General features: G+C 43.4%; 2 protein-coding genes across 3 annotated transcripts in view; both read left to right on the top strand.

Moving 5' to 3' along the window:
* The first annotated feature begins 779 nt into the window (after nt 1-779).
* Nucleotides 780-12,781, top strand: LOC130112427 (piwi-like protein 2). Its single transcript, XM_056279771.1, has 5 exons — nt 780-1,151; nt 7,815-8,053; nt 8,264-8,339; nt 12,441-12,472; nt 12,625-12,781. The coding sequence occupies exons 1-5, from the start codon at nt 780-782 to the stop codon at nt 12,779-12,781; spliced, it is 876 nt and encodes a 291-aa protein (XP_056135746.1).
* A 336-nt stretch (nt 12,782-13,117) lies between these two features.
* tnksb (tankyrase, TRF1-interacting ankyrin-related ADP-ribose polymerase b) overlaps nt 13,118-27,249 on the top strand; it is a 44,721-nt gene continuing 30,589 nt past the window's right edge. For both annotated transcript variants that reach the window (XM_056281424.1, XM_056281432.1), the window contains exons 1-4: nt 13,118-13,687; nt 14,528-14,752; nt 23,594-23,689; nt 26,652-26,688. In XM_056281424.1, the coding sequence (XP_056137399.1) occupies nt 13,240-13,687; nt 14,528-14,752; nt 23,594-23,689; nt 26,652-26,688 (806 nt within the window). In that variant the 5' untranslated portion in view covers nt 13,118-13,239. The remainder of the gene's footprint in view (nt 13,688-14,527; nt 14,753-23,593; nt 23,690-26,651; nt 26,689-27,249) is intronic.

The following is a 27,249-nucleotide window of genomic DNA, read 5'->3' as shown; positions in this document are numbered from 1 at the left end:
AGATTAACTCTGTAAATTTCAAGTCATTCTTCAACAAATTCCAGGTTAAAGTGTTCTCATGTCACTACTCTTTCTCTTGCTCCATCTAATCCGGGATCTCATCGCCTCGCGTGGTTCTCTTCCTGGAAGTCTCTGGTGTGAGCCATAACACCCCTGACGCACATCACTCAGTCCCAAAGACGTGCAGCTAAAGCCTAGTGTGAGACCTGTAGAGGCTGGCATCAATGCAACTGGCCACACACGGCAAAAGAACTGTCAAAAGCAGAAACTCTCATCATCAGGTATGTGCAAAGAGAGACCTACAGCAAAAAGTTCACCTGCTATGCTGCCGGGAAAAACATCTCAAAAGGCAGTCTCTGAGCAAGTTAAATCCCCATGTGGATGATGAAGGCCATCTGAGAATTGGAGGTAGGCTAAACCATGCAACACTCAGCACGGGAGGAAAGTTCCCTCTCATCATCCCAGGCCGCTGCCTCATCATAACACTGCTTGTGAGGCATTACCATGAAAAGGTCATGTACCAAGGTTGTGTCTTCACAGAAGGATCTGTCCACACAGCAGGATTCTGGATCGTTGGGGCCAAAAAATGCATCAACAGTATCCTCCACAAATGTGTTGTGTGTTACAAACTTCATGGGAGAACTGTTGAACAGAAGATGGCAGACCTACCATCAGATCGTCTGAGCACGGAACCACCCTTCACCTATGTGGGACTCGACGTGTTCGGCCCTTGGGCTGTCACCACAAGATGAACCCACAATGGTCAGGCTAACAGCAAAATGTGGGCTGTACTATTCACCTGCATGAGCACCCATGCCGTGCACATAGAGCTCATCGAGGCAATGGATAGATCCAGTTTCCTAAATGCACTGTGGCTATTCTTTGCTCTGCAAGGACCTGTTAAGCAAATCCGTTCCAACTGTGGAACCAATTTTACAGGCACCTGCAAGGAATTGCATATATTTCTCACTGATCCTAAAGACACCAATGTCAGGAAGTACTTGGGTGAAGAAGGGTACTTTTGGATCTTCAAGCCTCCTCATTCCTCCCACACGGAGCGAATGATTGGCATCTCTACACGCATACTCAATTCCATGCTCAAGCAAATCAGCCGCCTCACTCATAAGGTGTTGTCTACCTTAATGGCAAAGGTCACGGGCAATCATTAATGCCAGGCCACTTAGACCTATCTCTTCAGATCCAGAGTTGCCTTTTCTCTTGAGCCCGGCTTCACTCCTGATACAAAAGGTGTGTACTTACCCTCCCCCTCTGGGAACCTTCAACAGTAAGGACCTCTACCGCCAGCAGTTGAGACAGGTGCAGCATCTGGCCAACACCTTTTAGAACAGATGGAAACGCGAGTACCTTCCAACACTTCAAAGTCGTAGGAAGTGGCAGGATGTATGGCCTAATATCAAAGAAGGTGACCTGGTCCTGCTTAAGGATAACCACATGAGGCAAAACGAGTTGCCCATGGCTCTGTTCACGAAGACATTCCCTGACCAAGATGGGAAAGTAAGAAAATTGAACTTAAAGTCGCAAGATCTGGGTCAACAAAGACCTTCTTAAGGCCTGTGTCTGAGACAATCCTTCTCAAGAGTGCTGAGGAAATGGACTGAATTTAGTTCTGCCTGTTGTTCAGATAGTGGTATTTAATCAATACCAGACGGGGAGTGTCATGTTCTGTAAAGACTTGCATTTATTTTTAGTATTTTCTCCCCTCTAGTGGTCGTTTAGGAGTAATTAATTATTCTCTAGTTTGCTCCCTGTTATTGTTTTCATTGGTTATTTTAGTTATATGACAGAGCCAGGTCATAGTTCAGAGATTCAGATCAGGAAAGGCCTTCGTTGTTCATCACATGTAGTCAGCTTGCAGCCCCAGCTACCTTATCCTTTCACTCCTCTGTTTGTGCCTTGGAAAGCATTGCTTTTTTACAAAAAATAATATATATTTTTTTTTTCTTTTACTGTATATATATACACTACCGTTCAAAAGTTTGGGATCACATTGAAATGTCCATATTTTTGAAGGAAAAGCACTGTACTTTTCAATGAAGATAACTTTAAACTAGTCTTAACTTTAAAGAAATACACTCTATACATTGCTAATGTGGTAAATGACTATTCTAGCTGCAAATGTCTGGTTTTTGGTGCAATATCTACATAGGTGTATAGAGGCCCATTTCAAGCAACTATCACTCCAGTGTTCTAATGGTACAATGTGTTTGCTCATTGGCTCAGAAGGCTAATTGATGATTAGAAAACCCTTGTGCAATCATGTTCACACATCTGAAAACAGTTTAGCTCGTTACAGAAGCTACAAAACTGACCTTCCTTTGAGCAGATTGAGTTTCTGGAGCATCACATTTGTGGGGTCAATTAAACGCTCAAAATGGCCAGAAAAAGAGAACTTTCATCTGAAACTCGACAGTCTATTCTTGTTCTTAGAAATGAAGGCTATTCCATGCGAGAAATTGCTAAGAAATTGAAGATTTCCTACACCGGTGTGTACTACTCCCTTCAGAGGACAGCACAAACAGGCTCTAACCAGAGTAGAAAAAGAAGTGGGAGGCCGCGTTGCACAACTGAGCAAGAAGATAAGTACATTAGAGTCTCTAGTTTGAGAAACAGACGCCTCACAGGTCCCCAACTGGCATCTTCATTAAATAGTACCCGCAAAACACCAGTGTCAACATCTACAGTGAAGAGGCGGCTGCGGGATTCTGGGCTTCAGGGCAGAGTGGCAAAGAAAAAGCCATATCTGAGACTGACCAATAAAAGAAAAAGATTAAGATGGGCAAAAGAACACAGACATTGGACAGAGGAAGACTGGAAAAAAGTGTTGTGGACGGATGAATCCAAGTTTGAGGTGTTTGGATCACAAAGAAGAACGTTTGTGAGACGCAGAACAAATGAAAAGATGCTGGAAGAATGCCTGACGCCATCTGTTAAGCATGGTGGAGGTAATGTGATGGTCTGGGGTTGCTTTGGTGCTGGTAAGGTGGGAGATTTGTACAGGGTAAAAGGGATTCTGAATAAGGAAGGCTATCACTCCATTTTGCAATGCCATGCCATACCCAGTGGACAGCGCTTGATTGGAGCCAATTTCATCCTACAACAGGACAATGACCCTAAACACACCTCCAAATTGTGCAAGAACTATTTAGAGCAGAAGCAGGCAGCTGGTATTCTATCGGTAATGGAGTGGCCAGCGCAGTCACCAGATCTGAACCCTATTGAGCTGTTGTGGGAGCAGCTTGACCGTATGGTACGCAAGAAGTGCCCATCCAACCAATCCAACTTGTGGGAGCTGCTTCTGGAAGCGTGGGGTGCAATTTCTCCAGATTACCTCAACAAATTAACAGCTAGAATGCCAAAGGTCTGCAATGCTGTAATTGCTGCAAATGGAGGATTCTTTGACGAAAGCAAAGTTTGATGTAAAAAAAATCTTATTTCAAATACAAATCATTATTTCTAACCTTGTCAATGTCTTGACTCTATTTTCTATTCATTTCACAACATATGGTGGTGAATAAGTGTGACTTTTCATGGAAAACACAAAATTGTTTGGGTGATCCCAAACTTTTCAACGACAGTGTATATATATATATATATACACACACACACACACACACACACACACACACACACACAAATATATATATATATACACATATATATACATATACATATACATACAGTGCATCTGGAAAGTATTCACACCCCTTCACTTTCCCCACATTTTGTTATGTTACAGCCTTATTCCAAAATGGATTAAATTATTTTTTTTCTCATCAATCTACAAACAATACCCCATGATGACAAAGTGAAAAAGGTTTTGTAGATATTTTTGCAAATGTATCAAAAATAAAAAACTGAAATATTGCATGTACACCCTTTGCTATGACACTCAAAATTGAGCTCAGGTTCATCCTGTTTCCACTGATCATCCTTGAGATGTTTCTACATCTTGATTGGAGTCCACCTGTAGTAAATTCAATTGATCGGACATGATTTGGAAAGGCACACACCTTTCTATATAAGGTCCCACTGCTGACAGTGCATGTCAGAGCAGAAACCAAGCCATGGAGTCAAAGAAATTGTCTGTGGACCTCCGAGATAGGATTGTATTGAGGCACAGATCTGGGGAAGGGTACAAAAAAAATTCTACAGCTTTGAAGGTCCCGAAGAGCACAGTGGTCTCCATCATTCGTAAATGGAAGAAGTTTGGATCCACCAGGACTCTTCCTAGAGCTGGCCGCCCAGCCAAACTGAGCAATCGGGGGAGAAGGGCCTTGGTCAGGGAGGTGACCAAGAACCCGATGGTCACTCTGACAGAGCTCCAGTGTTCCTCTGTGGAGATGGGAGAACCTTCCAGAAGGACAACCATCTCTGCAGCACTCCACCAATCAGGCCTTTATGGTAGAGTGGCCAGACAGAAGCCTCTGCTCAGTAAAAGGCACATGACAGCCCGCTTGGAGTTTGCCAGAAAGCACCTAAAGGACTCTCAGACCATGAGAAACAAGATTCTCTGGTCTGATGAAACCAAGATTGAACTCTTTGGCCTGAATGCCAAACGTCACGTCTGGAGGAAACCAGGCACCTCTCATCACCTTGCTAATACCATCCCTACAGTGAAGCATGGTGGTGGCAGCATCATGCTGTGGGGATGTTTTTCAGCGGCAGGAACTGGGAGACTAGTCAGGATCGAGGGAAAGATGAATGGAGCAAAGTACAGAGAGATCCATGATGAAAACTTGCTCCAGAGCGCTCAGGACCTCAGACTGGGGTGAAGGTTTACCTTTCAACACGGCAACGACCCTAAGCACACAGCCAAGACAATGAAGGAGTGGCTTCGGGACAAGTCTGTGAATGTCCTCGAGTGGCCCAGCCAGAGCCCAGACTTGAACCCCATTGAACATCTCTGGAAAGACCTGAAAATAGCTGTGTAGCGACGCTCCCCATCTAACCTTACAGAGCTCGAGAGGATCTGCAGAGAAGAATGGGAGAAATACCCCAAATATAGGTGTGCCAAGCTTGTAGCTTCGTACCCAAGAAGACTTGAGGCTGTAATCGCTGCCAAGGGTGCCTCAACCAAGTACTGAGTAAAGGGTGTGAATACTTATGTACATGCAATATTTCAGTTTTTATTTTTAATAAATTTGCAAAAATTTCTACAAAACCTTTTTTCGCTTTGTCATTATGGGGTATTGTATGTAGATTGATGAGAAAAAAAGGAATTTAATCCATTTTGGAATAAGGCTGTAACATAACAAAATGTGGAGAAAGTGAAGGGGTGTGATTACTTTCCGGATGCACTGTATATGTCAACACAGATACAGGAAAAAAAGTTTTAATACTTTGCAGTACAGGCCTGTTTCATGCGTTGCGCACTCATCAGCTGCTAATGTGGTTAAACAAAGAATCATACAGTTTACGTTGCCCAGCGTCACGCCCCTAATTTCAGTTGGACAGCAAGGGGCACACCCTGAGAGCAGGATAAGCAGTTCAGATAATGGATGGATGGATGGATGGATGGATGGTGTCACTTAGTTGAGTGATGAAACGTATCTGTCAATAAGCATCGTATCCAGATGAACTGATTCAACCTTCTTTGATTTTCTTACTTGGATTATTTAGCATGCATCAAGACATTTATGGGACAGGCCATCCCTCAAAACTAAGTGTCCAAGCAAGATGTGGGCTGGTGGTGAGGAAAGCCACATATGATCCTGCGATCTCTTTGAAGGAGCTCCAGAGGTCAGTGGCTGAAACTGGAGTAAATGTGCATGAGTCAACCATATCTCCATAAATCTGGCCTGTATGGGAGGGTGGCAAACAAAGAAACTGTTGCTCAAAACTATGCATATGAAAGCATGCTTGGAGTTTGCATGAGAGAGACCCAGTTAGGATGTGGGTAAATGTTTTGTGGTCAGATGAGATGAAAGTTGAGCTTTTTGGCCAAAACTCAAAAGTGTTATGTGTGGTACAAACCTAACACTGCTCATGCCCTAAAAAACACTCTCCCTACAATGAAGCATAGTGGCCCCAGCATAATGCTATGGGGCTGCTTTTCATCTGCAGACACTGGGAACCGTGTTCAAATTGAGGGAAGAATGGATAATGCTAAATACAGGGAAATATTGGAAGAAACCCTTTTGCAGTCTGCCATAAAACTGAAGCTTGGGAGAAGGTTCACCTTCCAACAGGACAATGATCCTAAGCACAAGGTTAAAGCAATAATGGCATGGCGCAGCAACAAAAAGGTCACTGTTTTGCCCAAGTCAAAGTCCGGACCTCAAGCCCATTGAAAATCTGTGGCACAGACTGAAAATCACATTCCAGAGGCGCCATCCCACAAACCTGCAAGACCTGTACAAATTCTGCCAAGAAGAATGGGCAAAAATTACTCCAGAAGAATGTGTAAAGCTTGTACATACTTACCCCAAGAGAATCATGGCTGTTATTGCAGCAAAAGGGTACTCTACCAACTATTGATGTATGGGGGTTGAATACTTATGCAAGCACTATATTTTAATTTTTAATTTATTTTAAAAAGTCAGCGAAACAACTTATTTTGGCTTTGGGAACATGCTGTTAGAACTTACGGGTTCACAAAAATATTGCTCAGGAACAGATGTGAGTATCTTTTATAATCCAGACATTATTGATGACTGTGAAGGGGGTTGAATACTGTTGCAAGGCACTGTATATGCAAGATATCAAAAATATTGACATTTGTTTTATTTGCGGATGACACGAATATATTTGGTTCTGATGAGAATTTACAGCAGCTTTTGGAGGTGACCATAATATACATGGAAATATTGAAATGGTGGTTTGATAAAAACAAAATTATCCTTAAATCTGGACAAAACAAGGTTCATGTTTTTTGGAAATTATAAAACAAACACAAAAGTAAAAGTAGTGATATGCAAAGTCCAACTATAAAGAGTATATGAAAATAAATTCCTAGGTGTGACACCAGACCACAAAATCTGCTGGAAACCTCACATAACATATGTGTGAGCAAACCTGACAAGGAGTATTGCAGTCATGAGAAAAGCAAGTCACATTCTGGATCATGAATCATTGCACACTCTGTATTGTTCATTTATTTGACCATATCTGGTGTCTACTGTGTGGAGGTATGGGGTAACACCTACAAAACCAACCTACAACCATTATGTATACTGAAAAAAAAGCCATAAGGATCATTAATAATGTAGGATATCGTGAACACACCAACAAGCTATTTCTATAGTCAAGTGCCTTGAAGTTCAGGAATTTAGTAGAATTTAACACAGCACAAACAATGTTCAAAGCAAGAAATAATCTACTACAAAGTAATATTAAAAAACATTTTTTACTGTGTTCTGTAAGGTGTCCTTGAGTGCTCTGAAAGGCACCCACAAATAAAATGTATTATTATTATTATAATAATTATTATTATTGTTATTATTGTGCAGCACAACTTGCATTGAATTTGAACATCAGTACAGAGGGAATTGAGTTTGAAATGAATAGTAGCTGAATTAACTTAAGAGTAGGTGAGAAGAGGTAGGAAAAAAATAAGTGTATACTTCCTCCTACTCCTTTTCGAGCATGTAACAAATAATCTGATGCACACGGAGATTTGTTCACTGAGTTTGACGTGTGGATTTGTTGATCACTTCAAATTATTGGCAATGGTTTATGTGCATTTTATATCCTGTTTATTTACATGTTCGAAATAAATCTTAATTAATTAATTAATTAATTAATTAATTCGTTTATCGCCCACTCCCAAGCTTGACACTTGTGTGTGTGCCCAGTTTAACCACAATTTACCAGAGAAGATTGCGGCGTACCAGGATGGTGTATCAGAGGGCCAGCTGAAGATGGTGGAGCTCTATGAGATTCCACAGCCGCTGACATTTTTTCAGACCTATGAGCCTAAAATGGCCTTCGTTGTTGTTCAAAAAAGCACTGGCATCATCCTCTACTCATTGGCTGCAGACTGCTTTATCACTACTGGAACTGTTTTGTATCAGACACTGACCCAAAGACACTGGTGAGTCCTTGTCTGTTCTATTAAGTGACAGTAAAGCTTCTTTGTGCCAAAGGCAAAAAAGCAAACAATTGAGCTTTGCTTTTGCCATTGGCTATTAGCTGATAGAGCGGTTGCATGTCGAAGCCACATGCAGACCTAATAGACATGTGGCTGTTGGTGGGCACTTATTTCTCTGTTTGTAAAGCAAACGTTTTTTTCCTTTCAATATAGGGTGGACTTCTACCTGAGGGCACTTCACATTCGCCAGGGCTGTGGCCTTCCTACACGCTACATCTCGGTCTATAACATGCAGTGGCGTGTCGTGACTTTTCCATTAAATAGGGCTGCTTTGAATCCAGCACGTCAGAATTATAATTTTTCTTGAAACACATCAGGCATAGCAGTCTAGTCCCCTAGGACAGTATTTCTCAACCGGGGGTCCGCGGACCCCTAGTGGTCCGTGGTGTAATTGCAAGGGGTCCATGAAAATAAAATATCTTTAAAAAAAAGATCCTCTAACATTTATAGAAATAGGATTATTTTACTCAAATGTGACTGAGACCTTTATCTACCTAAACTATAAAGGGTAACAGGACTTTTTTCTCTAATTGCATCTGTTTCAGAAGTGTAATTTATTGTATTTTAATAAGAGATCTCGCTCCCGTTTGCATTGTTAAAAGTTACTACATAAAAATTCTGTTGTTAAATATATCTGAAAGTTACTGAATACATATTCTGTTTTGTTACATATATCTGAAAGTTACTGAATACATATTCTGTTTTGTTACATATATCTGAAAGTTACTGCATAAGAATTCTGTTCTGTTAACTATATCTAAGTTACAACTGAAAGCTCTTATTTTTGCCCCAAAGAGTGAATAAATGCTATAATGCAATTTAAAATGCAGTTTCTACTGTTTCTATCAAATTGCAACCCCCTCCCCCAAGATCAGGTGGAGGGGTCCTAAGGGTAGATCAAAAATACGCAGGAGGTCCAGGACCCCAAAAAGGTTGAGAACCACTGCCCTAGGATACATGATTTAATAATTTTTTTAAAGAAACATACACAAGTCAACTTCCAAACGTCTAATACATTTCAGAAATAAAAACAAATAGCATATATTTAACAGAAGTCATTTATTTTTCCGTTTGCCTGTCATTGTCTGACACTATATTTCATTTATGTAATGTGGGCTTGATAACATGCATTAATTAAATTAGACAATTAAATTAAAATGATAGGCTATTAGTGATTTTTTTGCATTTGAAAGTTATTCTATTTAAGCCACAACTAATCAAATTTCACAAAGCAATCAAATTTCCACCCATAAACATCATTCACATCTGTATAAATCTCATTAAATTAATAGCGCAAATGCGGGAAAGTTTCCAACTAATAGATGTACATATTGTGCACTTTCTGTGCACAATATATACGTCTATATAAAAATAATTAATGAGGAAAAAACTAAACTATTGTAACATAGGTCTACAGTAGCCTACTACATATTGATCGATAAGCATTTGGAAGCCCCCGCATCACGCTGGCACCGTTGTAAGCCTGCAGTATCACTTTATCTCTCTGCTGCTCTCCCTTCTATCACTTTATCTCTCTGCTGTTCTCCCTTCTATCACTTAATCTCTGCTGCTCTCCCTTCTATCACTTTATCTCTCTGCTGCTCTCCCTTCTATCACTTTATCTCTCTGCTGCTCTCCCTTCTCTGGCAGGATGTGTTCTAATGGACTGAGAATTGATGCAGCAACAGTCTCGGCATTGGCAGTCTGTATGGGAGTAAAACTGTAAAAACGTTCCTGAACCTGATGTGATTTGTCAGTATAACGTAGTGTAACCTATTTTTCTGGACTTGCCTGTTAGTGATTTTAAGTTCCTGTTATAAACTGTCGCCACAGTATATGCCTTGAGCTCTTATTTTGAAGGCTCAAGAGAGAGCGGAAGTGCTGTACGCAGTGTGGTGGCGGTGGAGTTGACTGTTGGGGAAGATTCCAAATAAAGTGGTCCTCGTGTGAAAGTGGAGCCTCCGTATTTGTTATTGTATAGTTTCATACCGTATAGACGACATCTACAAACCCTCGGCTACAGTAGTACTGTTGGAGTGCAGGAATGAGGAGACAGAGAGATCGAGTCGAGCCAATTCCGTTAATTACTCGCCACACAAAACAACACCGACACAGCACAATCTCTCGTGGCAACAAGCTAACAGCTAGGCCGTCGAAAACCTGGCTCCACCTCCTGATAAACTCTAAACGGGGCCTACGCCAGAACTCTGAACGGAGCAGCAGCCCCTGATGAATCTATCCTCCATTGTGTATCGCCACACAGGCCCCCCAGAATTCACCATCACGAAAAATGCAAAACAGTAATGTAACACAACAGTACTCAATGAAACACAAACAGTCAACAGGCGAACAATCCCCAGTGAAACAGTCAACGTCTCGGGGGGCGGACCAGGTGGCCAAAATGGCTGCGCTGAACGGGTATAAGGGCGGGGGAAGGGGACAGAGCCGGAGCCCGGTCAGGGGCCGAGGCTGGGCTGGGGGCCCAACAAGGGGGGCGTCCACGCCACGGGGGCAGGGCCAGTTCGACCGGTCCACCCAGGTCCAAATGGGAAGGCTTGAGATGGTCCACCAAGACCCGCTCCAGCTTGCCCCCCATGTCCACCACAAAGTTCTTAGGCCCTGCTTCCAGGATGCGGAAGGGCCCGTCGTAGGGGGGCTGCCGGGGGGTACGGTGGCTGTCGTGGCGGATGAAGACGTACCTGGCCGACAGCAGTGAAAGCATTGGCACCGTTCCGGGCCACAGCCCGATGAGAAGCTGCAGACTAGGGGGCCACGGCGTCCGGGAGAAACTCCCCCAGGACACACAGCGGCTGGCCGTAAACCAGCTCGGCAGACGAGGACTGGAGGTCTTACTTGGGGGCGGAGCGAAGGCCGAGCATGACCCACGGGAGGCGGTCGACCCAGTTGTTGTCCGTGAGGCTGACACGAAGAGCGGCCTTCATAGACCGATGAAAGAACTCACAAAGTCCATTGTCCTGCGGGTTGTATGCCATGGTGCAGTGGAGCTTCACCCCCAGCCCCTCTGCAACTGCTGTCCAGAGCTCGGATGTGAACTGCGGGCCACTGCTGGAGGTGAGGTCAAGTGGCGTGCCAAAATGGGCCACCCAGGACCCGATGAACGCACGGGCCACCTCAGTAGATGTGGTCGATCACAGGGGAACAGCTTCTGGCCACCTGGTGGTCCTGTCCACCTTGGTGAGAAGGTGAGTGAACCCGTGGAGGGGGGCAAGGGGCCCACCAGGTCCACATTCACACGGTCGAAACGCCTCTCGGGCACCAGGAATGGCACCAAGGGGGCTTTGGTATGACGGTGTACCTTGGAACGCTGGCACGCCACGCAGGAGTCAGCCCTGGTCTTGAGTCCTTCCTAAGGCGGGGCCAGACGAACTTGGCCCCACCAGCTTAGTGGACGCCTTCACACCCAGGTGGGAAAGGCCATGGATAATGTCAAAAACACGGCGCCGCCAGCCATGGGGCGGGACTGGCCCGTGGAAACGTCGCAGAGGAGCGTGGCATTGGCGCTGTCAACCATCCCATCCTCCAGCAGCGTAATCGAGTCCCAAGTGAACGGACCCTGCCACCGCCCGGGAGAGGCAGTCGGCGACCAAGTTGTCCTTGCCAGCCACATGCCGGATGTCCATGGTAAACTCCAAGATGGCAGAGAGCTGACGCTGTTGGCGCCCGGGCCACGGCTCGGAGGTCTTGGCCATGGCAAATTGTCAGCGGCTTGTGGTCGACGAAGGCGGTGAAATGGCGGCCTTCCAACAGGAACCTGAAGCGTCGGGTGGCGAGGAAGCGACCCGAAAGTGCTGTACTCTTTATGCTGTTTGCTAAAGAAGGCGATGGGCTGCCAGACGCTGCCCACCCGCTGCTCGCACACCGCCCCGACCGCATAGTCAGAGGCGTCGGTCGCGAGGGCAATCGGGGCGGTGGGGGACGAGTGCGCCAGCAAAGCGGCGTTGGCCAGCGTCGAAAGCTTCGTGCATCCCCGGGGACCAGTCTACCTGCTGAATCAGCTCTTTTCGGCGCGCGCTGTCAACCAATCCAATGTGCGATGGCGTGGCTGCATTTAAACTCGCGTGTCTCCCGTCAAGCGGAGATAAATGCGCCCTTCGGCGCACAGACAAAGGTTGCAAGCAATATTTTTTCATCAGTTATCACACTTTTCTATTATAATACATGCTTTATGTAAATATAACAATTGGCTTTTATACACACACGAAACCACAATTTAAAAAATAATTTATTTATTACAATACTTATTTTCCAATTGGAACTGTAGGTAGGGAGGCGCCCTAGCGCCCCTAGTGGACGACACGCCACTGGTAACATGGCAAACCTTGCACCAGACCATGTGCAAAGGTCAGCAAATAAATGACGGCAGCGACATTGAAACCTCGTCCATCTTTAAAATATTGGTAGATGAGTGGATGCATCAGCTGATAAAGATCCATTGAGTTGCAATTTGACGACTACAGTTGTGAAGTATCAATATTACATCGATTCTATTACAGGCTGACTTTCAAGTTGTGCCACTTGTACTGGAACTCGCCTGGCACCATTGGTGTTCCATCACCATGCAAATATGCCCATAAACTAGCGTTTCTCTCTGTCCAGTATCTGCATGCTGAGTCAGCCATCCAGCTTTCATACAAATTACACTTTCTGTAAAAGAGCCAATCAACTGCCCAGTCTCTAAAACATTCTAAAACACAGTCTGATTTTCATGGTTCAGCTGAAGCCCCATAATGATGGTAAATGTTCGGGTTTTATTGTAATTAAGAAAGTGAACTAGAAATAAGATATGTTCAAGGTGTGTGTGTTACACGTCCATGCATGTTTGATATTCAAATAAAAAGGCTTTCAAATAAAGCTGTAATTTCTTTCTAAAAAGGCTTGGCTACTTGTTTTTTCTCATTTGTATATTGTAACTGCCACCACGTCATACCGTTTCATGCGGCCATAGTTTGTGTAAGTGTTAATATTGATAAATTTGTCTCCCACAAATCTACAAGAATGCAGCTCTGCGGCCATCACAACTGAGTGCAGCACTTTCCAACCGGAAACCATGACCACTTTCACCGGAAGTGAGGAACATCCAATACTGTTGTTGCCCGAGAGCTGCGATAATGGCGGTGTCTCGTCGTTCGTCGCAGCAGCAACAGCAGCAGAATACTCTACAGTCCCCGCCACGAAACGGCTCTCTCTCGGTCGGCCCTCCGAGCTCTCCGCCGATGGCTCTGTTGACATCGGCTGTCGTTCCTCCGGAGGGTGAGCGGGAATGCAGCGGGGGGACGGAGATCGCTTTGGCCTCCCCCGACCTGCCAGCCCCGGTCCTGGCGAGCAGTGCGAGCTCAACCACAACAACCTCCGGCGGGGGCAGCAGCGTCTCCAGCCCGGGCTCGGGAGCCCCGAGTCCTACCGACGTTAGCGGTGGCATCGGCGGGGCGTTCAGGGAGTTATTTGAGGCCTGCCGCAACGGGGACGTTTCCAGGGTGAAGAGGCTCGTCGATTCTGTAAACGTTAACGCGAAGGACATGGCCGGCCGAAAATCCACCCCCCTTCACTTCGCTGCGGGTAAGCTGATAACTAGCATTTGTTTGTAGAGCTAGCTAGCGACCGTAAACACCGTTGACGTCCATCTCTTCTCCGGCGTGTTTATTGCGACCGACCGTTGTCACTCAGTGAACTGGGCTCGATTTGACATTTAACCTTTCGCGTTGAAAGCTCTGCAGAGTTGAAATGTGAAATTAATTCACTTTGTCTAAAACGGCGTCAGACAGCGAATAGAACGCAGGCCTACCGTCAACAGCAAGGGCCCACCCTCCCCACATATGGTTTGATCGGTTACATGACTGACGCTAGTTAGACAACGGATGGGTAGATAACTAGATAGATGGCTTATAAACAAATGGCAAAGATTCAAAACTATAAATTACATACTCAAATGTAAGACATACAGATGATCAAGTCTAAATAAAACAAATACAAAGATGAGCAAGTAGTAAAATACAGTAAACACTACTGTATTACTGAACGACTGGTGACACTACCTATAGCCTCAAACGTACAACTAGTTGGACGATATAACGTTTTGCCTCTAATCAGTTTGACCATACCACAAAGAGATCCACAACATTAAGTTGAGCACATTACTGGAGATTGAGGGAAATGAATTAGCGCAGACATTAATGTTCACCATGCAGTAGTGATGCTGGAGCTAAATGAACTAGTAACTTGCTCTAGAGGTGAACCTGTCTTAGGTTCTGCATTTCTCTTCAATTATACTGTTACATGTTATATAGTTAATATCACATTTATTTGAACCAATGTTTTAACTACTTTAGTGCAGTGTTAGAACTGAATTATTATACAGGCAGCACTGAAATAAAATTTCAATTCTAACATCCTGTTCAGGTTTTGGCAGAAAAGATGTGGTCGAACATCTGTTGCAGACAGGAGCCAATGTGCACGCCAGGGATGACGGTGGCCTCATCCCCCTGCATAATGCTTGCTCCTTTGGCCATGCTGAGGTGGTCAGTCTCCTCCTCTGTCAGGGTGCAGACCCCAATGCCCGAGATAACTGGAACTACACTCCATTACATGAAGCTGCCATCAAGGGCAAGATAGATGTGTGCATTGGTAAGGCTCTAAATGTAACTTTACTCCTTGGTAGACCATTTTGGCATTTTAGAATGCACACCTACATTTACCATGTTTTCATAGTTTTGATGATGCAAATGGACATAATCATATCTTGACAATTATCCCGCATTATTTTTTCTTGCTTAAGTAATTGTGTGTGATGGGTACAGTGGGGAATTCAAATCGAGCAAGCTGTCGTAAGGTATAAAATTATAGCCATTTGCATTACTTGTCACCGGCCCCTTTGGATTTATTCTGCTCTATAAAAGCATGTTGGCTGGTAAAAATATGCAAAGGGCTGGTTAGAATTTCCCTGCTATTCTCCCAAGCTGTTGCTAAAGTTTGGTGTTGGTTCCTCTACACTTTATCAATTTACACAAGAATGTAAAGAATAAAACACTAATTTTTGATTGCTGCTCGATACCTGTAAAGTGCTCTACCAAAGTTATTTATGACTAAAATTTCATAAATGTGATTGCTTGGGGCATTAAAGAACCTGTTTTGTTGGGATAACTCTACATACCTTTTCAGAGGTGCTAGTTTTTGTTGCTTTCAATTCAGAGACAAAAACTAGTGAAATTTAACTTTCTCATTTTAATTTGGATATAACAGTTAGTCAAATAAGGGGGGGGATTCTGCCAAATTAGATTGAAAACTTGGACATCTTGGTTTTATGTGTGCTCAGAATAAGAATAGCCCCAAATTAAGTTTGTAATGCTGTAAAGAAAGTTAACAGATTGCACTTTAAAGCATGTTCAAAGCTATGGCTGAGCACACATTCAAAGACTTACTAAATCCTCACCAAAATGGGGAAAAAAGTGTCATACATATTAGAGTATATTTCCCACTTATTTTTGTCGCTGTCATAAATGTATTTACACTGATATAAGGCCAAGGTATGGTGGCACAGTGGTTAGCGCGGTCGCCTCACAGCAATCATCCTCCATGTGGAGTTTGCATGTTCCCCCCGTGTCTGCGTGGGTTTCCTCTGGGGGCTCCGGTTTCTTCCCAAATTCCAAAGACATGTAAGTCAGGTGAATTGGCCGCACTAAATTGTCCCTAGGTATGAATGGGTGTGCGTGTGTGTGTGTCAGCCCTGTGATGGCCTGGCGGCCTGTCCAGGATGTCTCCCTGCCTGCTGCCCAATGACTGCTGGAATAGGCTCCAGCATCCCCGCGACCATGAGAGCAGGATAAGCGGTTCAGATAATGGATGGATGGATGGATAAGGCCAAGGTGGGGCACCAGGTATTAAAGGGATAGTTCAGTTTTGAGAGTCTTTAATCTGTCCTATTTACAAAGAGTCTGAAAAACTGTTGGAAGCATTTTTTTGTGTCTGTACGTTCAGTTTGAAGGCATGTTAAACGTCTAGCTCAATTTCTGAATGTCTACTAGGATCATTAGCAGCTCCACTCAAAAGAAGGGAAGGGCACCTTCTCCGAAGCCGATCATTGATGCTTTTTACTCTGTAGCCTAGCATTAACAAATTTTCAAGCGAAATCTTAAAATATAGTTTTGAACTATTCTTCCAAAATATGCATGTCCTTGTTCTCAATGGGACAGGCATGGGTGCAAATCCATGAATGCTGGGATGGCATCCAGCACTTTACCTGTGCCCCTGTCCATAGGATTAGTGGTTGTGTCCCGAAGGACATTCGATGTAAAATTTTGCCAAATCAGTATGCGATTTGACAAGACTGTACTGGATGGGCCGAGGCCTGTGTTAACAATGGCCACCATTGGTGCTGTGCCCTCACATGGTACCGATGGAAACTATAAAATCCGCTGTTGCAACCCCTGAAAAACGGAACAAGCCGAAAGAACAAGACGAATGCATGTGCTTGTTCTTCTATGACAGAATACCACTCATAAAAATAAGATGTATGTGTATTAAGGGAAACTGGTTCAAAATAATATATTTTTCAGGATTTTGCATGTACTTGTGAAAATATTCAACGTTGTTAATGCTATTCTAATGAGTAAAAAGCATTAATGATCGGCTTCAGAGAAGGTGTATGTCCCTTCTTTTGAGAAGAGCAGCTAATGATCCTGGTAGACATCCAGAAGCTGGGCTAAGTTCTCTGTTCAGTGTACCTTCAAACTGCACACAGACATAAAAAGGGATTCCACGGGTTTTTAAAAAAAAAAAAATTCCCCCCTTTTTCTTCCAATTGTACTTGGCCAATTTCCCTACTCTCTGAGCCGTCCTGGTCGCTGCTCCACCCTCCCTGCCGATCCGGGGAGGGCTGCAGACTACCACATGCCCCCTCCGATTCATGTGGAGTCGCCAGCCGCTTCTTTTCACCTGACAGTGAAAAGTTTCACCAGGGGGACTTAGAATGTGGGAGGATCATGCTATTCCCCCCAGTCCCCCCCCTTGAACAGGCGCTCCAACCGACCAGAGGAGGCGCTAGTGCAGCGACCAGGACAAATGCCCACATCCAGCTTCCCACCCACAAACACTGCCAATTGTGTCTGAAGGGATGCCTGACCAAGACGGAGATAACACGGGGATTCGAACCGGCAACCCCCGTGTTGGTTGGCAACGGAATAGACCGCCACGCCACCAGGACGCCCCGCATGGGTTTTTTCTAATTCGGTGCAAGTACAACGCATAGTAAAAACCCTGGAAACTGAACTATCCATTTTACATTATAACTGAGATTACCATGTTTATTCCTGACAGGTCACAGACAGCGGGTCCGGACTTCTAGTCTCTTAAGAAATAGTAGTTATCCTGGATGTAACTCTAGTTCTATGAGTACATGCGTATCCCTCTAACGAGCTTCGCTATTGGTTTACCTTTAAAGGCTCCACCTCTGCCCTTGAGACAAATCTTTTCCCTCACCACCCAATCAGGTGATAGGAGCCATACAGCACCCCACCACCTATAAAACCCCACTGTCTCCACAGCTCGTCTCCCTTTGAACTCAGTAACAAAGACGGGCCAGCTGGGCTAGAAGTTAGAGGGCTGTGCACGTACTCATAGAACTGGAGTTACATTCAGGGTAACTATTTCCATGTCATATGTGCGCCGCCTTCTAATGGGCTTCACTATAGGTTGTTTGCATATGATGTCAGGAACTACAGATGGAGAGCAGGAAGTAATCTTCTACATAGGAAGCACTATCACAGACTTTCGAAATGCCTATGTTTGGCGTCATTAACTGAGAAACCACAAGGAGTTTTTATTGAGTGCCAAAAGTTGTTGTTCATGAGGGGGAAAAAAATGCAAGAAATTGACAGAAAACGCCAGAAAAAATGGCTTGCGAACTGTCGTCTGCGGTCAGAAGGAGTGGAGTCGGATAACGTGCGTGTGTGCAGTGACTCTTCATAACATAAGGATCATGTCCAACATCTCTTACTTTCTGTTTATACCTTTCTCTCATAATATCGTATAAACTAGCACAGTTTGGGCAAAACTAGCTCCATCTTGTCCATTCTGCTTTTCACTTCCTGCCCTCCATCTGAATCTCGCGCATCGTCAGAATCACGTGACTGTGAACAAGCTATTGGTTCACACTTAAGGTTAAGACTGTTAGGGCTGACTGTAATCCCAGCTGGGCCCCAACTGTCACTAGTCAGACATCAACCAACATAACACCCTACACAGCAGCAGTTCAACCGTTGTATTGCCCCCTCTGAAGGTCTTGTACTGTACTGTACCACAACAGGACTCCAACGGTAGAGCACTGGGTTTCGTTACCATACTGCAACAACCCGCTAAGGGCTTGGCACAGCTGACTTGTCAGTCGACCGAAGACGAGCACTGCATGGGGTACTGAGTCAGCAGTCATATCCCTGAGAAATGACTGCATGAAGGTCAAAGTGGAGGACCAGGAAGCCACAAAGCAGATGTCTTCCACTGAGACTCCCCTGAAAAAGTGCCATCAAGCATGCAATGCCCCTAGTGGAGTGCACCCTTAGGCCCACAGGAACAGGGTGGCCCATAACATCGTAACGCTTGCAGATGCGTCACACATCTAGAAGGTGAGCCGTTGTACCGACAGAGGAGCCCCCTGAGCCCGACTACCATGGCAGACGAACAGTTGGTCGGATTTCCTTACCGTTGCTGAGCGCTCCACATAACAACAGAGTGCCCTCACTGGACACAGTGTGGAGGTGCTCAGAATAAAATAAAAAATAAAAGACCCAACACATAGAATAAGCCCTGGAGTTGGATGGGGCCCCGCACATTCCGAATAGTTGCGACCACCGCCTCAGTGAGGCCCATGTCACTCAACCTCATCCTCTCAACTTCCAAACCATGAGATGCCATCCCAGAATTTGATGGGAGAGGATCGCATCCTCTGCCTGTTGCAGAGTCATGGGCAGGTCCAGGACCGGCCACCGGCCCATCACCATCAGCTGAACCAGATGCGGAAACCACCTGGCACTCAGGCTCTTAAGCACCAAAACTATCACTGATAGATGTTGCACCCATATCCTGTGAAGCAGCTGCATCATCAGCCGTAGGGTTAGACATGTGTACAGCAGCCCGGGAGGCTACGCTTTGTAAGCTTAACATGTCTATGCCCAATGGGGGGGGGGGGTCAGTCGCTCCAAGAAAACCACAGGGGACACTTGGTATTCTCCCTACTTGCAAACAAGTCAGCCATGGGTCACCGGAACTGATGCCAGGTCTTGTTTGCTATGTCTTGGGAGAGGCGCCATCTATCCTGGAGCAGACCCCTCTGGACGTCCTGTCTGCCCCCACATTGAGAGACCCTGGAACATGCTGAGTTTTCAAGGCGCAGAGATGGTGATCTGCCCACGTCAGGAAGGAGACCATCATCCTGTGTAGGGCAAGGGATCTGTTGGCCCCTTTTCTGTTCAAGTAAGCCACCACTGTGATGGATTCTGACCTCACCATGATGTACTTTCTTCTCAGGTAAGAAGGAAAGTGGTGAAGCACATTCTTAAACGCTGTGAGCTCCAGAAGGTTTATGTGGCGAGCAGTGCCAGACCACGTGCCCGCCACGCTGGCCTGGCCGAGGGTCCCTCCCCAGCCAGCCAGGTGAGGTATCTGTGAAGACCTGAACATAGTAGGGTATGCACTCCAGCCGAACTCCATCACGGAGACGGATTGGTGAGTCCCAAACTCTCACATCTCTCTGTGCCAGTGCAGGAATATGGCTCACGCTGAAATTTCTTCCCTGCTTGATATTCCACGGTCAACTAAGTGGTATTATTGAAAAGTGGAAGCATTTAGGGACAACAGCCACGAATTGGCAGACCACGTAAAGTCACACAGTGGGGTCAACGAGTGCTGAGGTGCATAGTGCGTAAAAGTCGCAAACGCTCTGTTGACTCAATAACTGCAAAGTTCCAAACTTCCTCTGGCATTAACATCAGCACAAAAACTGTGCACTGGGAGCTTCATGGAATGGGTTTCCGTGGCCAAGCAGCTGCATGCAAGCCTTGCATCACCAAGCACAATACCAAGCTTCGGATGGAATGGTGTAAGGCACGCTGCCATTGGACTCTGGAGCAGTGGAAACGTGTTCTGTGGAGTGATGAATCACACTCCTCTGTCTGGCAGTCTGATGGACAAGGCTTGGTTTGGTGGATGCCAGGAGAACGTTACCTGCCTGACTGCATTGTGCCACCTGTAAAGTTTGGTGGAGGAAGGATAATGTTATGGGATTGTTTTTCAGGGGTTGGGCTAGCCCCCTTAGTTCCAGTGAAGGGAACTCTTAATGCTTCAGCATACCAAGACATTTTGGACAATTTTATGCTTCCAACTTTGTGGGAACAGTTTGGGGAGGGCCCTTTTCTGTTCCAGCATGACTGTGCCCCAGTGCACAAAGCAAGGTCCATTAAGACATGGTTGGGTGAGTTTGGAGTGGAAGAACTTGACAGGCCCACACAGAGCCCTGACCTCAACCCCATCGAACAACTTTGGGATGAACTAGAACGGAGATTGCGAGCCATGTCTTCTTGTCCAGCATCAGTGCCTGACCTCACAAATGCTCTTCTGAATGAATGGGCAAAAATTCCCACAGACACACTCCAAACTCTTGTGGAAAGCCTTCCCAGAAGAGTGGAAGCTGTTAAAGCTGCAAAGGGGAGACCAACTCCATATTAATGCCTATGGATTTAGAATGGGATGTCATAAAAGCTCCTGTAGGTATAATGGCCAGGTGTCCCAATACTTTTGTACATATAGTGTATATAAATGTAATCCATTATTATTATTACTTGAAAATACTGTACCATAGTGATGCACGGGTCGGGCGAGTTCGGGTAAGCTTACTAGAAAACATCACGGGTGCGGGCAGGCAGGTCAAGAAGTGACATAGCAGCGCTCCGAGTAAGTTATCAATAACTTACAGAAACATTGCATGCAATAGGCTACAAGCAGCTTTGTCATCGATTTGTGATCATGGTATTAGTCAGTGCATGTGTTTTAGAGTGTTGAGGCTTCACCTACAAGTTTTTTCCCTAAGTAGTATCCGTAGCTTTTGTTTACGCAGCCAAAACTTGTTTTGGTCAGAAAGAAGAGGGTTTTTGTGTGTGTGTGTGTGTGTGTGTGCGTGCGCACGCATGCATGCATGCTTAAGCAAGTGAGACAGAGTTCATGTCTTTAATGACAGGATACTTGTTTTGTTGCTATTCAACAATAAAGAACACCATTTGGAACAATTCATCTGTTTTTATTTAGTAGCCCTACACCCAGATGCTATTGGGCTAAGATACAATAGGCTATGCCTTGTGCTGGGCAAACAGCCCAAAAATGAAATAGCGCAACACTGTTGTTTTGTTAGCCTGGGCTACTAAAATTGGGGGTTTGGAGGCCTGGTTTGGGTGGTTAATTAACACATATTTTAGCAGGTCAGTCGGTGCCGATTGGCTTTCATAGCGGGTTGGCTGGGTACAGGTATTAAAAAAACTAACCTGCGTATCACTACTATACCACCATATAAATGCAACTTGTACACCAAAGTGACTTAAATGTTTTTTTCCTTGCAACAAAACAATTTTGGCTGAGTGTGACTTGTACTTAGATGTGACTTTTAGTCCAGGAAATATGGTAGTTGTAACTCTGGGTGTTTTATCTTTTCGTGTCACCTCATTTTTCTAAATCTGCTGTCCAGTTCAACCTTGCCTCACCAAAACCTTGGCATTCATCGGTTATTGGCAGGCCCTTTTTCTTGGACTAGATTGGGCCTACTAATCCTCACAAAATACAGGACCTGTGCAGATGTCAGGATTCATGAATATCCAAATCAAAATGCTTTTGTATTGTTCATCTTAATGGTTACTATTGGGTAGGACTTTCCTGAGACAAATGACATGGAGCGAGCAGCAAGTTTGAAAAATTGAAGTTGTTTTGGCTAACAAGCAGATATCTCTGACCAAGCGTTAAGAAAGACTGTACAACAATGTTGATGTCTAAAAATCTGGTTTAGCTATGTTTTTTCCTTTCTTTTTTTTTTTATTGTTCCCTAATGGGGAAGTTGGTGACAATAGCACTGCCAACTCTTTCATTTAAAATAGAGTGATCAAACACAAGTGTAATAACTGATTTCATAGGTGTCAAAGTTGAAAGCAATGCTTTTCAGAATTGAAAGTTTTAAGATGGTCAGATTTGAGACACAGGCTTGAGGCTTTTTTTTTTTTTGTGCAAATATGACATATTCCGTTGCCACCCATTATTGTCATTGTATTTTGACTTAAATGTTAACTATGTGTTGTTGACTCTTAAGTAAAAGTGGCTGTAGACAACTTTTCAACCCCCCCCCCCCCCAGTGTTTCCAAGTGTTTTGATTGTTGGTGCCGCTGTCGCAAAGACAACCGGATCACTTTCTATTTCTTAGTAGGCTGGCTACTGTCCAAAATAAGAAACAACTGTAAGAATCCCAATTTGAACTAGAAACCCCTATCTCAGTACTATGATAAAGGCAGAGTAAAACATCTGGTAGTATTAATAAGCAGTCAGGTTGTTTTACATACTGATCCAGTAGAAAGAATGCCAACTGAATGTCAGTGTGGAACCCTCTCAAGTCCTGGGTGTTGTATTGAACTCCTCGTCGAGATCTGTTTCCCCCTAGCCAGAGTTCGATACAACATCAGGATGCTTGATTAACCTTAACCTAACCTTAACCTAACTTCAACCTAACCCTTAGCTTAATCTAACGCATACCTTAGCCTAATCTTAATCAATAATTAACCTGTTTCCATGAGAACGCTTTTATCTGGCTAGGGGGAAACAGATCTCGACGGATACATTGAAGCTCGCTCCATCAAGTGAATACCCGTCCGAGGTTCACCCTTGTTTTACCTCTGTTTCTATCACACTCTCCCTCTTCACCTTCTTTGCCTCCTCCGTCAATGGGCCTCGTTTTCTCTTTGCCGGGTTGAGTTTCCACTGTCACTTTGGTTGTTCCACCATCCACCTATTCCACTACTGGGGTTAGCTACCGGGGAAAACAAAAGTGCTCTCATCTTCCTATTTTGGTTGTGCAATGGTTGACGCACTTCCTTTGTGCCATAAATCGAGCCTTAATTTTCCTGCGAGATCTTGGCCAGTGGCAGACAAAATTGCATAGTGAAAGCAAGGCTTAGGAGACCAATCTAAAAGCCAATGGTGTTATTCCATAGCCATAACAATGTGCAGTCAACATTTACTTCATAATGGTAAGTTCAGGCAAAAAAAATTTCTGCTGCTACTTTAATGTTGCTATGGTTCTTAGGAGTACGTTTGTGTCCCAGTTGTACATCAAGTACAAGGTGAATTACTTAAATTATACTTCGGAGGCTTACCTGTAACGAAAACAATAATCACAATTCTTGAATTACATATTTTGATAATTTCACTTCACTTTTATTCACTCAGTTTTACTCCAGCATGGGGCAGATCCTAACATTCGTAACACTGATGGCAAGTCTGCTCTGGATCTGGCTGACCCCTCTGCCAAGGCTGTGCTCACAGGTCAGTCCCGTTTTCTTTTCTTTCCCCCCCCCCAGTCTTCTCCTACGTTTGCATTTTAAACATGAAGTTGATGCTCCTTTTAGATTAGGTGGAAGCAATATGATTCCCGTTATGACATTGGCTCACTGCAGAGTTTTTGAGTGCCGCTACAGAGAACTACACCACCAAATGTTCTCATATCCGCTCATACATGTGGTTTTACTTTTTAATATTCTGAACCAACAAAGGCAGAAATATAAGGAAACTTAGTATGAAAGATAACCATATACAGAATGAAGATATGTACTGAGTAAATATCAAAACAATGTACATATGAATTAGATTCATATTAAGAGTCAACAGAAGACTACACATAGGTAATGAAATTGTTTAAGCACACAGATGTGCTTTGTAAGAACCCCTCTCACCTTATCAAATATTTAAATAAGGGATGGCCAGGGTTAACTAACCAATTTTTAATCATTTAGTATTAATTGTGTCAAATATACTAGTCATTAAAATAAAAATATTTTTGTTTAAAGTAGCCCCAATAAGTATCAGTGAAAAGTTGTGACTTATACAACTGTCATTTATGATTAAACTAGCAGAGGTACACGGCATTGCCTGGGGAAAATGTTCTCACCAAAACAACCAACACGATCTGATCTTTACGATATAATCGATGATGAAATATAGCATAATTTATGATATGATACATGTGATAAACAAATGTTTAGTAAACGAATGTTATTAATGAAAATTATCAAATGTCATAATTTTAAATACATTCATCAAACTTCTTTGCCAATGTGTGTATTAATCGCTATGTGGTCAAGCGCCTCAGGGTAAACCCATTGCCTGTCTTACTATTTGGCACTAGGATAGAAAGCTTTTCTGCACTACAAGTTCTGGAGGCAGCTGCATACAGCTGGCCGTGTGAGAAACATGGAGCAGAAAGATTTACTCCAATCATTTTAAAAGTCTGTGTTGGTTTATGGTAAACATCAACAATCAAATGTCCCCCATCACTAATTGCAATTTCACAGTCTAGGAAGCCTAACCTGTCATTTTACAAACCCACCAAATTGTGCTCCAGTATTTCAATTTCTTTTTTTTGAAGTTGTATGTGGTCCATCTGGAGGTCACGTTTTTGTTTTTTTGCTTGCTTCTCCAGATGGAAAATGTTTAAAGCCGCTTAGGCTAACTTCAGTCATAGTGACAGTAGTTTTTCCATGAGTAATGGGGGAGAAGTTTTGGTTGTGGACACTACACTCCATCTCCACTCGGTGGCACTGTGAGACAATGGATGGTGGCGAGGGACTGCTGTAAGGGGACAGAAGAAATAGAAGCAGAGCAAGCAAAATAAACTCAATTTTGCAAATAAATCAAATTTTTTAACTTGGTTTTTGAAATATTTTTTGAACTGTGCAGTCCTTGGAAAGTGCTGATTCTAAAGATACCTTTCTTTTTGTTCTACAATGAGTATTTGTTGAGTTTTAAGCGAACATACACTCTCGCTTTATCTATCTATCTATATAGATAGATAGATAGATAGATAGATAGATAGATAGATAGATAGATAGATAGATGATGAACATGTTTCTAAGCATTCTAATTTTAAGAAATCTGATGTTTTGATTCTTACAAGTGTAAGAAAATTAAGAAAGCAGTCGATAAGCAGGAGGTTGAACGTGGTGAGTCAGTTGTGAGCCAGGAAGCGTTAGGATGTGCTACGCACACATTTTAAGAACTGTAAATAGTTTTGGTTTTTTTTTGTCTGCTATTTTCTCTTTATTAACAGGAGGCTATACAAATGACAAATTAACTCTTACTCTTCTTCTTCTTCTTATTATTATCATTATTATTATTCTCATTTCAGCTGAATGTCATAGCAAAATGTTTCTGCAATTGAATACATTTCAAATGTTCATTCTGAACAATGCCGCACTTTTCTTATGCCAGTTTTGAATTTGCAAACATAACCATGTTTATATGGCCTATAAAAAAGTCTACATCACTAAACAAGTATTATTGAAAATAAACCATTATTGCTAATTTTTTTATGTTGGTCGTGGTGTCAGACTCTTGTCATAATGTTATGGAAAACCGCAACGCCGAAGGCCCCCCCCTTGAGGGCAAGCAGTCCCTAAGCAGAAATGAGCAGGGTGAGCAACTAACTAGAGTGTACATATAACCTTCTAAAAATTATTTTACATCAGTATGGTCACTTTATCACTTTATTTTTTTTTGACAAGTTGGTTAACTGGTTACATAATTGTATTTTAAACTAAATCAATATTAAATGAAATGTCCATCCCTAATTTAAACCCCAAGTAATGACATGGCATACTGTGAACTCAACCGAGTACAATGCCGATGCTCAGTTTGCAGTGCTTTGCCACTACATATGTGGACCTGGTTTGTTTTCAGACAGGGTTGCAAGTAGAAATGTTCACGCTATGCCATTTATCAATAATGCATTATATAGATTTAAAAAGAATAGACATACAAGGTTGCTTGAGAGCTGTCACTGCCACAATCAGGCAGTGACCACAGGAAATATTGAAAGCACTAAAATATTATAGACAGATATGTAAAACAAATCATTGCACAGTTTACCCATGTTTTAGAGAAGTCTGGTTATTTCAAACCAGTTAAACGAATCAATCAAAATCTTGCCTTCAACCAATTTCTCCCTGTAATTGGTTTATTGGTTTCCATGCTTAATGGGGCAGTGGAGAAAAGTGTACCCTCTTGTATTGGATATCCCACTAAGTTGTGCCTCTTGATTTCCTTAGATTTGACAACTCAGTAAACAAATTCAACAAAATCAATGTGGGTAACAATAATGTTGGACTTATTTTCATGGAAGTCTTCAAAGAAATGCTGAGCAAAACGTAATCAGCATCCAACATTAAATACTCAATATCATATTTTACATATGCTGCATCTAGTTCTAACCCGAGCATTTGCTTAAATTCAGGTGAATATAAGAAAGATGAACTCCTGGAAGCAGCAAGGTAAGTGATTTTTTTTCCTTTTATGCCAAGTCATCTCCATTCACAGAATCTTGTTCAAAAAACCAAACAGATGATTTTTTTCCACAATGCCATGTTATAGCAATAATAATTATGAACAAGTTCATTAACCTGAATATAGGACAAAGGAAAGTGGCTGGATACAAAATAGTACCGTTCGCTGCCAACAGGAAGAACTATTTATCACTGTAAAGAAAACAAAAGAAATCGGTAATTTTGGCCTTTTTACAAAGGTTACCAACACGTCCTGGATGGCTACCAAAGCTTACATCTTACAAATTTTCTACTACATGGAGTGGGACCATAAAAAAAAGCATAAAAGGAAAGATTACCAGCTCACTTGGTCTCTAATTAACTTTTAATAAATAGCAGAAAGCTAAGTTTGGATTGCATCTTCAACAAGTAATAAAAACTCATTTGTAGCCTTTGTTTGTTCACTCACATTTTGACAAAGGCCAAAATAAAAGGTTTGAAATGGGAAACGGGGCAGTGCTGTAGTATAACCTCATTCCCCAGCTTCTAACAAGTCTACTTAGGGTTTCT

The sequence above is a fragment of the Lampris incognitus genome, chromosome 1, assembly GCF_029633865.1.
Source record: "Lampris incognitus isolate fLamInc1 chromosome 1, fLamInc1.hap2, whole genome shotgun sequence".
Classification (NCBI taxonomy): domain Eukaryota; kingdom Metazoa; phylum Chordata; class Actinopteri; order Lampriformes; family Lampridae; genus Lampris; species Lampris incognitus.
Note: the sequence above shows the minus strand (reverse complement) of the source record. Positions and strands in the feature narration are given on the sequence as shown.